The sequence below is a fragment of the Calidris pugnax genome, unplaced genomic scaffold (assembly GCF_001431845.1).
Source record: "Calidris pugnax isolate Ruff unplaced genomic scaffold, ASM143184v1 scaffold658, whole genome shotgun sequence".
In the NCBI taxonomy this organism is placed as follows: Eukaryota; Metazoa; Chordata; class Aves; order Charadriiformes; family Scolopacidae; genus Calidris; species Calidris pugnax.
Genome location: NW_015091912.1, coordinates 96,863 through 111,706, shown reverse-complemented (window position 1 = coordinate 111,706; position 14,844 = coordinate 96,863). Strand labels below are relative to the sequence as shown.

At 47.3% G+C, this 14,844-nt stretch overlaps 1 protein-coding gene across 6 annotated transcripts in view; it reads right to left on the bottom strand.

Moving 5' to 3' along the window:
- PPP3CC (protein phosphatase 3, catalytic subunit, gamma isozyme) overlaps positions 1-14,491 on the bottom strand; it is a 22,855-nt gene extending 8,364 nt beyond the window's left edge. For 2 of the 6 annotated variants that reach the window (XM_014962139.1, XM_014962144.1), the window contains exons 1-10: positions 14,248-14,491; positions 12,990-13,114; positions 6,423-6,534; positions 4,381-4,526; positions 4,100-4,239; positions 3,429-3,506; positions 3,249-3,343; positions 2,470-2,595; positions 1,497-1,574; positions 461-487 (exon numbers count right to left, since the gene is read on the bottom strand). In XM_014962139.1, coding sequence (XP_014817625.1) covers positions 461-487; positions 1,497-1,574; positions 2,470-2,595; positions 3,249-3,343; positions 3,429-3,506; positions 4,100-4,239; positions 4,381-4,526; positions 6,423-6,534; positions 12,990-13,114; positions 14,248-14,476 — 1,156 coding nt within the window. In that variant the 5' untranslated portion in view covers positions 14,477-14,491. Of the gene's footprint in view, positions 1-460; positions 488-1,340; positions 1,419-1,496; positions 1,575-2,469; positions 2,596-3,248; positions 3,344-3,428; positions 3,507-4,099; positions 4,240-4,380; positions 4,527-6,422; positions 6,535-12,989; positions 13,115-14,247 lie in introns of all 6 variants that reach the window. The other 4 variants (XM_014962142.1, XM_014962145.1, XM_014962140.1 and 1 more) reach the window with 3 other exon arrangements.
- Positions 14,492-14,844: the final 353 nt, after the last annotated feature.

The following is a 14,844-nucleotide window of genomic DNA, read 5'->3' as shown; positions in this document are numbered from 1 at the left end:
AACACAAAGAGTGAGATATGTGAAACTCCCCCCTTCCGCTCTACAGGAGAGGAAAAAAAAGCATGGAGGGGAAACTGAAACCAAACGAACAAAAAAAGAAATTCCAAAAATCCAAGGAAAAAGAGGTAACAAATAACATCTCCTCTCAGCTGAGATTCCTCACATGGCCCAACTGACACATTAGGACAGGACAAAGCCAAACCAGAGGGTCTCACATGCACCCATGGCTCAGCCATGCACTAAGTGGCTGCATTCAAGAAGTCAGATAAGAAACGTGCCCCCGTTTCTCGAGGTTCCTGAAGGAACAGCAGAAGGGTTAAAAAACAACACGGCGCTTATGTTAAAACTGAAAAGGGGGAATGAAGAGACTGCCCGACTAGTCAGCTATTCAAATCCACTCCCAGGAATCTGGTGGCACAGGCAGTGAAAATTAAGCTGGTAGCAAAGTCTAGCTGGGTACCTTTCGGATAGCTTGAAATGTAGTGATCTTCAGGGAGAGGAGACACCAAGAAACAAGTAGATGAAGACAGAGATAGAAGAAACAAATTTAATTTTCATGGGAGGGAGAGAAAAAAAAAACAAAAAACAAAACCAAAAAAACAAACAACCAAACAAACCAAAAAACCAAAAAACGAAATGCAATGGGAGAAGCGGGTTAAAGTCTCAACCTTGGACTCGTACCACGAGTTTCTGCTTCTTTGGGGTCTGAGCATCCTCCACCCCACAGGGATGGGGGCAGGCAGCTCCCCGGGCTCCCCCCATGCGTGTTTCACAGCCCCACATCTTCTTCTTGGCCAGCTCCTCGCTCACAAATGAGCCCCCCTCCACCCCGATATAAAACCTGCAGATCAGCTCAGCAACTGTTTTGTCCCTTTCATGCATAGCTTAAAAAATGGGGCCAAAAACTGCATTCTGCTTGGGGTTTTTTTTGGGGGAGGGGGGGGTGTGACATGAGAAGCCGCTTTAGAGTTCACTGCAACAGATGAGAAAATGGGGTAGATATTTTGGGTGTAGAAAACGTTGAATTGGGGGAAAAAAAATAACCACTTAGGAGCAGGAAACCATTCTCCAGAGGAGCTGGCAAGAAGCGTCTGTCGCAGTGAATGTAATTTAATTTCTCTGTGACTGAATAGCAAAAGAAAAGAAAGAAATGTTTTCTACCCAGAAATGCACAAGGGTTGGCCAAAAAGGAACTGGAGACCCTGGTTGGGTCTTTTTTTTTATATAAAGACCTTGGTTATAAACCAAGTGCTGATGGCTCTTGAGTTCCATCTTCCCCACCTTCACCCACCCCCAAAGCACCGTTACCAGCTGGGTCGTAAGAGCATATTTTTTTTTACCTTCCAATGTCTCATCACCATCTGAAATCAACTCATCATCGGAGCATATGTTGAGGATGTTAACGAGCATTTCTGTGACTGCAAGAAGCACAGACAGGAAGATTAGAGGGGGCCACGCTCAGCAGAGCTGGGTCGTAAGAGCATATTTTTTTTTACCTTCCAATGTCTCATCACCATCTGAAATCAACTCATCATCGGAGCATATGTTGAGGATGTTAACGAGCATTTCTGTGACTGTAAGAAGCACAGACAGGAAGATTAGAGGAGGCACGTTAGGCATACGGAGGTATTTGGACAAACCAAGGGATTTCAAGGTCATTTATCCTCTGGAAGTAGAAACCCAAAGAGGTTTTTTAGCTGCCAAACTGCTGGTACCCGGAGCAGACATGTTTTACACCTTCTGCCAAGGAGGTGGATGCAATCCAAGCACATCAGAGCTGAACCAGACGTGGGGAGATGGGGTGCCAATGCTCCCCACACAACAGCCTGGCCTCGCCGAGGGTCCCACCTCCCCACCCCGACCCACACAAGAGGCCACCTGCCTCCAAAAAATGTCAAATTTGGGGGTTATGGGGAAGAAAATTCAACCTTTGGTTCCTCAAAGTCAAGGGCACTTCAGACCCTGAAGTCGTATCGCAAACGTACGACACCGGGTGGAATTTAAAGAGGTAAAAATCCTTTTGCTGAGTATTTGAGGCAAAAATCTTCGTCATATTATTTTAAGCTGCCTCGCCTCCTTCGGGATGAACTAAGCCTTTAAATTGAAGTGAATGCTTCCTTTTTGGTGGGCCACAAGCCAACAGGAAGATTTTAATTTCTCTGTTGCCAACCCAGAGCAAGAGAAACGGTTCCAAATTCCAAGGTGGGGCTGCACCACCCGAGATCAGCTCCACCAGCCATGAAGAAATAGCAAGAAGGGATGGTTTTTATTAGTAAAAGCTCTCTAAAACAGGTATTGACAATTATTTTCACAATAATTTTACCCAGTAATACGCAGATTTCCTTAAACCTGGACAGCTTTCCAGTGCTGTCTGGTATTAATGAGTTACAATGCTCTCCCAACACATTTAATAGCCCATGGGAAAGGTTTCTAACACTCAGGGTACTACAAAATCCAAAAATCTCTTACCCTTTTCCCCTACAAAAGGCAAGGACCATGTGAAGACATCCATGAAGTTCGGAAGCCAGTAGGGATGAGGGGAACAGTTGAACTGCCTGATGTTCATGACGTTGTTTTCGTATTTCAGTACAGCAGCTGGAAGAGAAAAGGGAAAGTGACACACATCCAGAGGCTCCATCAGCTCCTGGAAATTCTACCTGCACTAATTAAAACTTCTTCATCAATGAGAGGTCGGGCTCACGCAGAATCCAACTACCAGCTCTCCAAAACCAGAAGGTTTAAGTGATATATTTCAGTTTATCCATTATGTTTTAGTAAAGAATTATTCATCGTTAATAGCAAAGGTCAATTTAAAGCTGTTCAAATTTATGCAAATCAAATTGAGGAACACGGGGTCAAGCGAGGGGGGGAAGGAAATCCCCACGGTTTAGAGTAAAGTTTTGAGGGTTTAGGGAAGATTTTACAATTTTTGGGGCACGGTGAATTTAAAAGCTTGCCTCTACTGGCAGTTTCTCTTTTATGGCAGCATCCATCAAATGTCATGTGGCTGGAAATGAAAGCATTATTCCAAGCTTTCTAACTTGACAGCTAATTGCCACAGTAACACATTAAGTCTTAGAGTCACCCAGCCACTTCCAGCTCCTATCAGTTTAACACAGAAAGCTCTTTTTCATTTCAGGCATAAGAAGGGAACTAGAGGAGAGGGAGGAGTGGGCAAGGAAAGGAAGATGGAGAGGGATTTCCTCAGCACCCGAGGACAGCAGTGACACCCAAAGAGCCAGCCTTACCCTTGTTGTTATAGACATCTAGGTAATTTGGTGCAGAGAAGATTGTGATTAACGATGGAAAGCCTGTTGTCTGGCTCTTCCTGTACATTCGGTACCTTAAAAACAGGGCAAGTGTTAAATTTGGGCTCACTGAGGAGAAGGTGAAGGCAGAGGGAGGCTGCTGGGCTCCCAGGCACTTACCCAGCATCCTGGGCTTCGTGAGCTCGGATTACAGATAACAAACTATTGTTCTGCAAAAATTCACAAACTGCAGGATAACTGGAAAAGAAAAAAAAACAAACAAGTATTCATTAGCACGGAGCACAGGGCAACACAGAGCACCCAAGGTTTTGGTTTCAGGAAGCAGCAGCCGCTTTGCAGCATCCATTGGGTTTGTGTCCAGCATCCCCAAACAAGGCCAATATGTATTACATCATTCCAAAAATTAATTGCAAAGCATTCTGTTAAACAGCCCCCTGGTGCCAAATCCTCCCTATCAGCTGAGCTACAAGTGGTCTGTCAGCACAAATGCTCCTCTTTTAGACAGGAAAAGCTTATTTCCTAGAGCTCCCAGTACTGCCCAGTGCCTGAAAACCATTCCAAAGGCACTCTGCCAGCTAAAAGAGGCAGCTCTGCTCTCTGATACCACAATTTCAGAGAGCAACGTATCCAAAGAGAGCTCAATATTAGAGAAGAAATAAAAACAAACAAGATTTTTGTGCATTAGAGCCAACTGAAGCCTGTTTCAGAGCCAGGTGCACTGTGAAGTCTCACAGAGCGATCCGAATAGCAATTTACCCCCTGAAATACTTCAGTGAAAGGGGAGACTGAAAGGTTTAAATCCATCAGAGCCCCCCTAAAACCCCAGGTACCTGTAGAAATAGGAGCAGCCTCGAACAGTGTTGTGGGCAAAATGCTCCAGCGTCTTCTCGTTGCCGTAATCCTCGGAGGGATCGGACCAGAGCAGGTCACACATCGGCCCGAAGGCTGGAGGCTCCTTAAACCTGTCTAACTAAAAAAAAAACACACCCAAAATGAGGAGGGTGAGGACCGTGCTGTGAGCCTCAAACTGGAAATCCGTGCCCCAATCAAGCCGGCAATTAACCACGCGATTAATTATAAGCCAGGTGAAAGGACGGTGGAGATGACTTACTTTCCTAATGTCATCTAGACACGTGATTTCTGGGGACAGTCCTCCGTGAACACACAGAAACTGCTGGTTTAAGAGGGCAGCAAGAGGAAGACAGTCAAATGTATCCATACACGCATCGTACACTCGCTCCGAATACTTGATTCGACCTGGAGAGATGGGGAGGAAAAGAGGAGAAATTGAATTAATTTACTCATTTACACAACAAAGGCTGCTCAGGCTAAAAGCAGAGGGGGCTTTTTTTAACTTTTTTTAAAATATTTTCTTTTTTTTTTTAAAGAAGGAGTCATTCATGCATCCAAACCTACATGATAGAAGCATTAAGCCAAGCTTTGATCAAAGTTCTGACTCCTTCAGGAGCCCAACTCCTAAGGTGAGGGATAAATTCTATGTCTACGGCCACCACCTCGCTCTTTGCTCCCACTGACGTAGAAAATACTTGTTGGACATGAAGATAAAAAGGTTTTGCATCAATCTGGACATGGTCAAGAATATTAATCTCCCTTCAGGCTATTTTCTAGAACACCTGCACTGAGATTAATGCAGGAAAGAGGTGAGGAGCTTGTCACGTAATAAAAAACTTGAGATACCACTAAAGCCATCCCAATGCTCACACTGGACCTCACCAGCCTCAGCTACTGGGCAGATTATACACCAGGAAACACATCAGCTGGTTAATTTGGCACAGGAATATTACAAAATTATTTCAAATAGGAATTTTCAGCTGGACAGGAGTGCTTTGAGTCGGGATTTGATGTGACGAAGGATCTTTCAGGGCTACAAGCGACGACAATCTCTGCTGGATGCCTCCACAGAGGTGAAGAGGAAGTTTTCTAATAAATTGAAGAGAGAAACCACAGCCTTGCCGAAAACAGCTCAGCTTTTACAGCAAGCCTCTGAGTGTGTTCAGAAATATCTCTCAGGGCTTCGCGGAGATCGCGGCACGTCAAGCGCGCGTCGTTCCGCATCTGCGGCCCCTTCGCAGGGCAGCAGCACGGCACCAGAGCCAGATCTTCAGGAAAAACAAAAAAAAACATCACTGCTATAAAACACAGCTCTAAAAAATGCCTGGATAGAAAGTTGACCTTCCATCCAGCTTTATTTCAGAGCTATAATAGTTTTTGTTCAGCTGCGTGCTAGGAGATAGAAGTAGAAAAGTGGTGTTTTCTGCTTTTCCGAAGGGGAAAGAAAAAAAAACATCAATTCTGGATGAAATTGAGCCCGGCTCAACGGGAGCTCATCCACCTCCAGCCGATGAGGATGGGAGCCAGTGGGTGTTTTCCAACTCGTTTGGGAGTAAACAGATGTCATTATCTCAGTACCTCTCAGCCTTACCCCGTCCAGAGCTAAAAATTGGACTCGTGCCTTGGCTGTAACATATTTCTTGAGGTCAGGTCCTTGAGCAATACATTCCCCATCATATTCCCTACCCAAGGGTTGTGTGTTGCTGGTCTATATTCCTTTTTATTGCTCAGAGGAATGAGCATCATCCTCAGGAAAAAGGGGTCATTCCCCGACCTTTCCTCATCCTGGCTTTAAAAAATACGTAAAATACTGCACAGAACTATCTTTAACTCAACTAAAATGATCTTAAAGGTAATGATTCTCCCGAGTGCAAACACCCAGGAACAAATCCTTTATTTGCTTCCAATTGTAATCACTGATCCCAGCTGCACAATCTGGAGCTGAAAAGTCATTTGGCAGTAATTATACGTTGCTGGGCCTGAAAGTCAGGGAAAAGGAGGGGAGGGGGCTGTGTGCAACTGGCTCCTCAGCAAGATGTGTTCCCATTTCTTCCTTCTTCCTAACCAAAAAGTCACACCAACATGCACTCAGTACCTCACAGGACTCCTATATTTGCTTATTTTATATTTTTTCTTTAGCAGGAGCTAAAACAGAAGAGCTACGTACACAGGGGGAAACAATATACAGGTTTTTACAGCTCCAGAATTAATCGATACAGCTTGTGGAAGCCCAAAAATTAAACCCCCACACCTAATCACAACACATTAATATATTTCAATCCTTACACTGCTGATACTTACATTCCTGCTTAAAGGTGAAGTATTCTGTGAGGTGCCTGCACTCGTGGTTCCCTCGAAGGAGGAACAACGTTTTGGGATGATTGATCTTTAAACTCCATAAATACAGCACGCACTGCAAGAAAGGGAAGGAGGAGATGGCACGTAATAAAAAAAAAACCTTTTTTATAGGGCACTAATCATCCCTAGACTTCACTAAGTGTTTCTGGGAAGACACCCAAGGAGCTGAATTCAAAGTGGAAGATAGAAACCCAGCTCCATAATCGGCAGTAGATCTTATCTTGGCCTTCACTTCAGCGGTTCAGGGGGGGAAAAAGCCACCCCGAGCATTTCTCTATATTAGGCCCGGGTTGGAGAAGTGACAAATGAGATCACATTTAAACCGAAACCAGCTCCAGGGTTGGGTGTGTGTGTTGGGGCCAGGGGGAAAAGGGGGGGCAGCTTTTCCTTCCAGTAAAAAAACCTAAGCGAAAAGCACCCATTTTTCAAGAGTTCCAAAGCAAAAGCAGCCCCTGACTCCAGATGTTCCACTGCAGGCGAGACCAGAAGTACAACAGGCCTTTTAATCCATTAAATAGCAGAAAAAATTCAGCTTGATCCTCCCCACCAACTTCCCCCCCGCCCCTTATGCTACAGTGGTGTGAAGTTCAAGTTCAAAAAGTTCAAAACAGGAAAAGCCCAGCCAAAAAAAGAAAAAACAACCAAACACACACCCCCCCCAACGCTTGGTAAAACCTTCTGGCTTTGAAAAGGGCTTTCCACATCCCCTCTCCGAGCAGCAAAACACCTGTAAAAAGATGGTCTTTGATGAGGAGAGGACCCAAGTCAAACCCAAACCAATCCTTTTTAACAGAAATATTGCACGGTGGTTTTTCCAAAGAGGTGATGTGGAGAAGGGCAGGGTTGGAAAGAAGCTCTTACTCTTCTTCTGTGCTATTTCTTGTCAATCTGAGGGCTAAATCTGCTGGGGAAAAAATGTTATCATGTTTCCCTCCTTGGTTTTAAGAGCTGGAAGGACAACCCATAATGCCAGCGAGCTTCAAGATCTGGATTAAAGCCTCTAAGAAGAGCTTACCCTTTAGGCTGATGCACCAAGGAAATGGCACACGCTTTGAGAACGTGAACCTGTCACCAGTTTGACACCTAAAAACATCCCTGAGCTGGTGCAAAGATCTCCAGGAACCAGTGGAAACCACCAAAGAAACCAGTTTGAGGTTAGTTTCCAGTTGCAGACACCTCAGACATCCCAGTGTTTAAGCACTGAGGCTGCAAAGGGAAGCAGTTATTCCAGCCGCACGGAGGGATCCCTAAAACCCCAGGGAGCTGGAAAGCACCCGTCTGTGTCTAACTCAAAAAAAAAACCAAAACAAACACAAAGATATCAAATTCTGAATTTTAAAACCGAACAGAAACGGGGCCAGCAGCAGGTAAATTACGCTGTGGTTAAAGTTTGCAGAAAATAACATTTTATTGCCTCCGTTAACGGGAGGAATGTTCCTAACAAACCCGTTTATAATTATTCTGCCACTGAAAGCTTTTAACCTCCCGCGTTTGCAACCCAAATGTGGCTTTTCTGGGCCAGCAGGGGAACTGAAAAGTGAAAGTGGCTATAAATGAAGCGAAGGAGGTGCTAAGGACTGGGGAAAGCAACCGAATAGAGAGACACCACGAAAAAGAGGAGGATTTGGGACATATAGAAGGTCGGCAACTCGCAGGAGAGAGATGTAAAAGTAAATTTGAAGTGTTTTAAAGGGAAATTGAAGTGAATGGAGTCACTCAGCATCACAATTCTTCCTGGAAAGGCAGAAAGTGAAGCACAGAGGGTGAGAACACACCTCCCCGGTACCACGGCTGCTCCCTGGGGTTTGGGGTTATTCCCCAAGGATGCAGGGGCAGGGACCGGTGGGGTAATGATGACAAAAGGACATTTAACAGCCCCCACCAGCTCCGGGGGGGCTGGAAGGAGGTTTCTACACTCACACACCTCATATTGCACAGATCCCTCTCCCAGACTTTCAAGGCACTGAGCCCAGAATTGATTACTACATATTTACAATAACCTAGTAGCAATTCAAGACAACTACGGCTTCTAGGCTCCAATAATCTGCTTTTCTCCTAATTTTGCCCATGGGTTTGAAGCCCAGAGCCAAGCGCTCGTGCCTGTGTCCCCATTTGATCCCTCCCCACTCGGGAATTGCTACCTGAGACCCAGGATAAACGCAAGAGGGGTTGCTCCAACCCTGCCCCAATAACCCACACCATCATTTATATTACATTTCCAAAACCCAGCATTTATGAGAAAATTATAAAGCAAGGGTAGACATGGAAGAAACAGCATGGAAAAGTCCCACATCCCAGTCCTGCTTTTGGCCCTCGGATCTCCCTTTGCTCATGCCTTACAACATTGACCAGATTCTTGAATATTTTTCTGGATAAAAGACTGCATTCAATCCTGGCACAATCAGAGCACATACAATTCCCTAATTAGACAACGCTCCTGCGTCCCATTGTTAATGGGATTTGAAAAATTAGGCTGGCAAAGGTGTATGGCATTATCAGGCCGTCTTTACCGATGTATCTGCTCTTTCCATAAATTCTATTTTCGGTCATAATCATTGTTTCGCTTTTATAATTTAATAAAATAATTCTCTTCATCGTATTCTGGCAGCTCTGGCTTCACGGATCAGGATGGTCCCTCACTGACTGTCACAGACACTCACAGAAGGACTAGGAGATTTAAGTAAAAGCTTAAAGCCCTTTGAAGGAAACATCTTTCCCACTTCCACACCGATGAGAGAACCCTCCATCAGGGTGACGTCTCAGCAGCTCCAAAAGGAGGTTTTCAACCCCATTTCTGCGCTCATTCCCACATTCACCACAACATCCCAGTCCTTGGCCAGTTCATCTCAGGCTTTGTGGCACGGACTGAAAAGAAATCCTCTTCCACCAGGCATCAGCCGTCGCAGCTCTCACACGGCTGCTTCCTTCCCTTCTCCCCCAACAACTCTTTTTCTTTAAGAAAACACCCCAAAAAAAAACCCAACCAAACCACGCTTCACGACCTCATTCTACTTACTGGGAACGAAGGTTTTTAAATGAGAATTTCCCTAAGCCAGAGGCCCAGAAATAATTTGCTGAAGACATCCAGCTGAGCTGATCAACGGAGCCTTTTGGGGCGTTTTAAAGGTTTTTATTTTTGTCTGAGCCACAAACTGCTCCTTTTGCCTTGACAACCAAATATTCCCAGGATTGGGGGGGGGAAAAGCTCACGAGGGTTATTTGGGCTGTTAAAAAGCAGCACCTTTATGCCTTAACACCTCCTTGGCCCCCAGTTTTGCATCTTGTTTCCTGATTGCCTGCATCAGGATGCAATTATACAATTACCTCCTATTTTATTCAGTTAAAAGGTCATGATTATCAGCTGCTCTGGGCAGGCACTCCATAATATTCCCCACCCAGAACATGGATGCACAAGTTTGTGTGGTGACTCACGAAAGGCTGATGATGCTGGTGCTCTCTCCACCTTCCTGGTGGTGACAGCACAGGGAAAAGGGGATGTTTTTTCCATCACCTGAGCTTTTGGGATAAAGAAATCAAAATTCCAAACCCCAAATCGCTCAGAGAGACAATCTCTGCACTTCAAACTCCAGCTGCTACAGCTTTGCCTGTTATATATATATTTTTCAAGACTTCTATAATGCAAAGATACACTTTTGACGCCGTTAACCCTTTGTTTGTAGGGAAATCTCACACCAGTTGCAAACCTCCAGTGGTTTCGCTATGGAAACCAGTTTGTGCACATCCAGGTGGGAATCTCTTCCGAGACGGAGGCTGCGCTTTGCAGTAGGTGGGAAGAAGAGACACACATCAATAGGGAGAAGGGAATCAAGCCTTCTCCAATGCTGCTTTATCAGTGACATTTGGATCAGCCCCCGCATGTACTAATCAAAGCCCACCCCGATTCGTGAAAGATCAATGCTGGTGGCTTTGCCTCTGCAGATGTGGGGGGGAAAAAGGGAAGGAAGAGGGTCAAAAGCAGCATGAAATTAAGGAATTTGTGCTCAGACCTTATGCAGACCGATTGCCCCAAGGTTTTTGAGGCTGGAAACACCAGCACAGGGTCAGAGGGAGGGGCCACACAGAGATCTGATGGGTTTACCTATGATTTTCAGACTTTCCTCCTCAAAAAAAATAGAATGCCTCTTCCCACCACCTCTGTTTTGCCCACCACCTCTGTTTTCCAAGGCGGACTCATCATCCATCCCCTTGGAATTCTTCCATACCACACCACCTCTGTTTTGCCCACCACCTCTGTTTCCCAAGGCGGACTCGTCATCCATCCCCCTGGAATTCTTCCATACCATCCCAGTATGGAGAGATGAGGGCAGCAATTCCCAGCTCAGGCACTCAGTTTTGCAGATCTGGGAGGAAAATCCCCCGTGTCAGATCCCAGATCAATCACAGGGTAAGAGCAGAAGCACTTCACTGCCAGAATGAGTAAAATTTGTGCATAGATACAGGGTACAACAACTCCTGTTTGAAGGTTTCTTGGTTAATATTAAAAAAAAATGCCCATATCTTATCTCAGAAAGAGTTGTTGTGCTATAATATAATCTCTTTTCCAGGTAAATAAGCCACAAACCCCTCTTGGCGCAAGCAAAGCCATTTAAACAAGATGCTTGTTCTTCCCCTTCCTCCCCAGGGGTTTCGGGGTTCCTAATGCAGAAATTCCCAACAGCCTGGACCCCACCTCTCCAGCATCCGTCCCCGCTGCCCCGGATGCTGCTCCTGCTCACACCGTGGCTCCTCCTCACCCAAAATGTTTCGGAACATCCGAAGCAGGAGGCTGGACAGGAGCCAGGGCTGCTGCTAAAGCCCAAGCTGTCGGCGGTACCTTCCTAAATCCTCTGCAGAATCCTTCAAAGAAGAACTGGCATTAACTGCCTTCATCGCTATCCGCCAGAGTTCCTCCTCAAAATTTAACTGAGAAAAAATCCCTCTGCGGACCCAACAGCTCAGCTATTCCTGCACCTTCCCCTCTTTGAAGAAAAAAAAGCTTACTTTGCTATTTCAAGCCAGTTTTGCCACCTTTCACAGAATTACAGAATGGTCTGGGCTGGAAGGGACCTTAAAGACCATCCAGTTCCAACCCTCTGCCCTGGGCAGGGACACCTCCCACCAGCCCAGGTTGCTCCAAGCCCCCTCCAACCTGCCCTTGAACCCCTCCAGGGATGGGGCAGCCACAGCTTCTCGGGGCAACCTGGGCCAGGCTCTCACCACCCTCACACCAAAGAGGTTCTTCCCAATATCTCAATCTCCCCTCTTCGTTGAAGCCATCACCCCTCATCCTGTCACTACCTGCCCTTGTAAGAAGTCCCCCAGACCTGGCAGCAGCCCACAGAGCCCCCCCCACTGTGCTGCAGCACCCAGGGATCACCCCATCTCCTGCCAGCCTGGTCCCATCCCAAACATCAGCTCCAGCAGCACCACAAGCAGGAGCACATCTCAGCCCCTGGCACCGCCTTGAGCCCAGACACGCTGCAGGAGACACAGCAGCACCTTCACAGAGGGGTTTGGGTTGGAAGGGACCTTAAAGATCATCTCATTCCACCCCCTGCCCTGGGCAGGGACACCTCCCACCAGCCCAGGTTGCTCCAAGCCCCCTCCAACCTGCCCTTGAACGCCTCCAGGGATGGGGCAGCCACAGCTTTTCAGGGCAACCTGTTCCAGGCTCTCACCACCCTCCCACCAAAGAATTTCCTCCTCCTATCAAGGGATGGGGCAGCCACAGCTTTTCAGGGCAACCTGTTCCAGGCTCTCACCACCCTCCCACCAAAAAATTTCCTCCTCCTATCAAACCTAAATCTCCCCTCTTTGAGTTTAAAACCCTCCTCCTCTCGTCCTAGGGCTCCCCTCCCTGATCAAGAGTCCCTCCCCAAAAATCCTAACGCTCCACCAGCTGTTTGGCTGATGGCTGTAAGGTGACAGCGTTGTTGTGACAAAGCAGATTGTCACAGAGTGGTTTGACACGCAATTAAATAAGCTCCTGGGTCACAGTGAGAGGTACAAGAGCCCAGATGATTTATTGCTCCTTTTTCCTGACCCCATCTCTGGGCTTTGCCAGGTCGATGCTTTCAGGGGGACGGTAGGGAAGCGGTGACTCAGTCACGTAAAGCTTTTTTTTTCTCCTCCTGCAAAGCTGAATCCTGTGAGTTTTGAAACATTTGCTTCCCACTGCCTGGTAGGATCCCGTTGCCTGCAACATACAATCAACTCTGCCTCTTGTTCCCCTGACTGACAGCTACAAGTGATATTAAAACTCGAGTTCAGAAGCTGGAGTTTAGTCATTAACCCCACTGCTGCTGTTTAATTTTGTCACTGGGGGAGGATCCAAGTGAAAATCGTGACATTTCTGCCCAAAATCACACTGTAAGTTACCTACATGTCCTTCCTTGAGGGCAAAACTAGACTAGAGCATAAAATCCAGCAGGAGATCTGTGTTTGCCAGTTTAGTTCAAGGGTTTTGGTTCGTTTAGTACCAACACCCCCAGGCTGAGCTTTATTTGTCACCTCTATACTGAAGTAGCCTCTGTCCACGTAGTCTCCCAGGAAGAGGTAGCGGGTGTTATTGGGTGATCCTCCAACTTCAAACAACTTCATCAGGTCAAAAAACTGCCCGTGAATGTCACCGCACACTGGGGGAGGGAGAACAGCACAAAAGAGAGACAAGAATTACATGCTAAGAAAAGAAAGGTCATGGCAGCAACAAGGAGGGGAGCGTGGCCGTGCTCTGACCCTGCTTCACATCCACCTTCTGCAAAGATGTGCTCGACCTACACCAGCAAAACCCCCTCTTGCTGAGAGTTCAGGCAATTAAAAAAAGCCTGGCTGATGAAGGAAGACAGCAGAAAGCCTGGTTCTCTAAGCACTTCTCACAGAATGACATGGGGTTGGAAGGGACCTCTGGAGATCATCTCCTCCAACCCCCTCCCAGAGCAGGGCCACCCAGAGCAGGTCCCACAGGAACGTGTCCAGGGGGGGTTGGAATGTCTCCAGAGAAGGAGACCCCACCACCTCTCTGGGCAGCCTCTGCCAGGGCTCTGCCACCCTCACAGCAAAGAAGTTCCTCCTCATCTTTAGGTGGAACTTCTTATACTCAAGTTTGTGCCCATTTCCTCTTGTCCTGTCCCTGGGCACCACTGAAAAAAGACCAGCCCCATCCTCCTGACACCCACCCTTTCAGTATTTAGAGGTGTTGATCAGATCCCCCCTCAGCCTTCTCTTCTCCACACTCAAAAGCCCCAAGTCCCTCAGCCTTTCCTCGGAAGGGAGATGCTCCAGGCCCCTCCTCATCTCTGGAGCCTCTGCTGTCCCCTCTCCAGCAGTTCCCTGTCCTTGTGGAACTGGGGAGCCCAGAACTGGTCCCAGTGCTCCAGCTGGGGCCTCCCCAGGGCAGAGCAGAGGGGCAGGATGACCTCCCTCCACCTGCTGCTCACACTCTTCCTCATGCCCCCCAGGATGCCCTTGGCCTTCTTGGCCACCAGGGCCCATTGCTGGCTCATGGGCATCCTGTTGTCCACCAGGACTCCCAGGTCTTCCTCCTCAGAGCTGCTCTCCAGCAGGTCACCCCCAACCTGTCCTGGTACAGTGGGTTATTCCTCCCCAGGTGTGGGACCCTACACTTGCCCTGGTTGAATATTATCAGGTTTCTCTCTGCCCAACTCTCCAGCCTGTCCAGGTCTCACTGGGTGGTGGCACAGCCTTCTGGTGTTTTCTCATTTCCTACATGGTCCTGATTTAGGATTCCAGCTGGAGAAACTTCTCTCACCTGTGATGGGAGCTTCCACTTCAATCATGGTCTTCTCGTGCCGAAGGATGGCGGCCCCATCGTTGATGATCTTCAGCGCCGCGTCCTCTTCCAACCGCCCTTCCTTTACCAAGTGGCTCTTCAAGACGTCAAGCCTCGGCTTCCCATCCTCAAACACCTCCTTCAGAGTGAGCCGCTGCGTGGGAGGAAATGGGACAGCTGGAAATGGAAGTGAAGAAGTTAGCAACATGTCTCTTTTCTGGTTTTTTTTTCTTTTGGGGGTAAAAAAGAATTACAGTCTTTTCAGCAGGAGGCTTTCCTTCCAAGCCTCGAGACGAGCGTATAGTCAGAAAACGTACTTTCAGGGAAATTATGCTCTTAAATACTGAAAGAAGCAAAGCTGTGCTGCCAGAAAGAGCGAGTACACCCCTCAGAGTGTTTAAAAAATCACCCTATGCAGACAAAATGCCATATGTATCCACAGAAAACCGCGGGCACCGGAGCCATCTCCTCGTTCGGTGGGGAGAAGTTGTCCTCGTCAGGTTGCGCTAAAACGGGGCCGCATGCAAATATCAGCAAAACCAGGAGAAAAACCCCACCAGTTCCCAGGATTGAAGG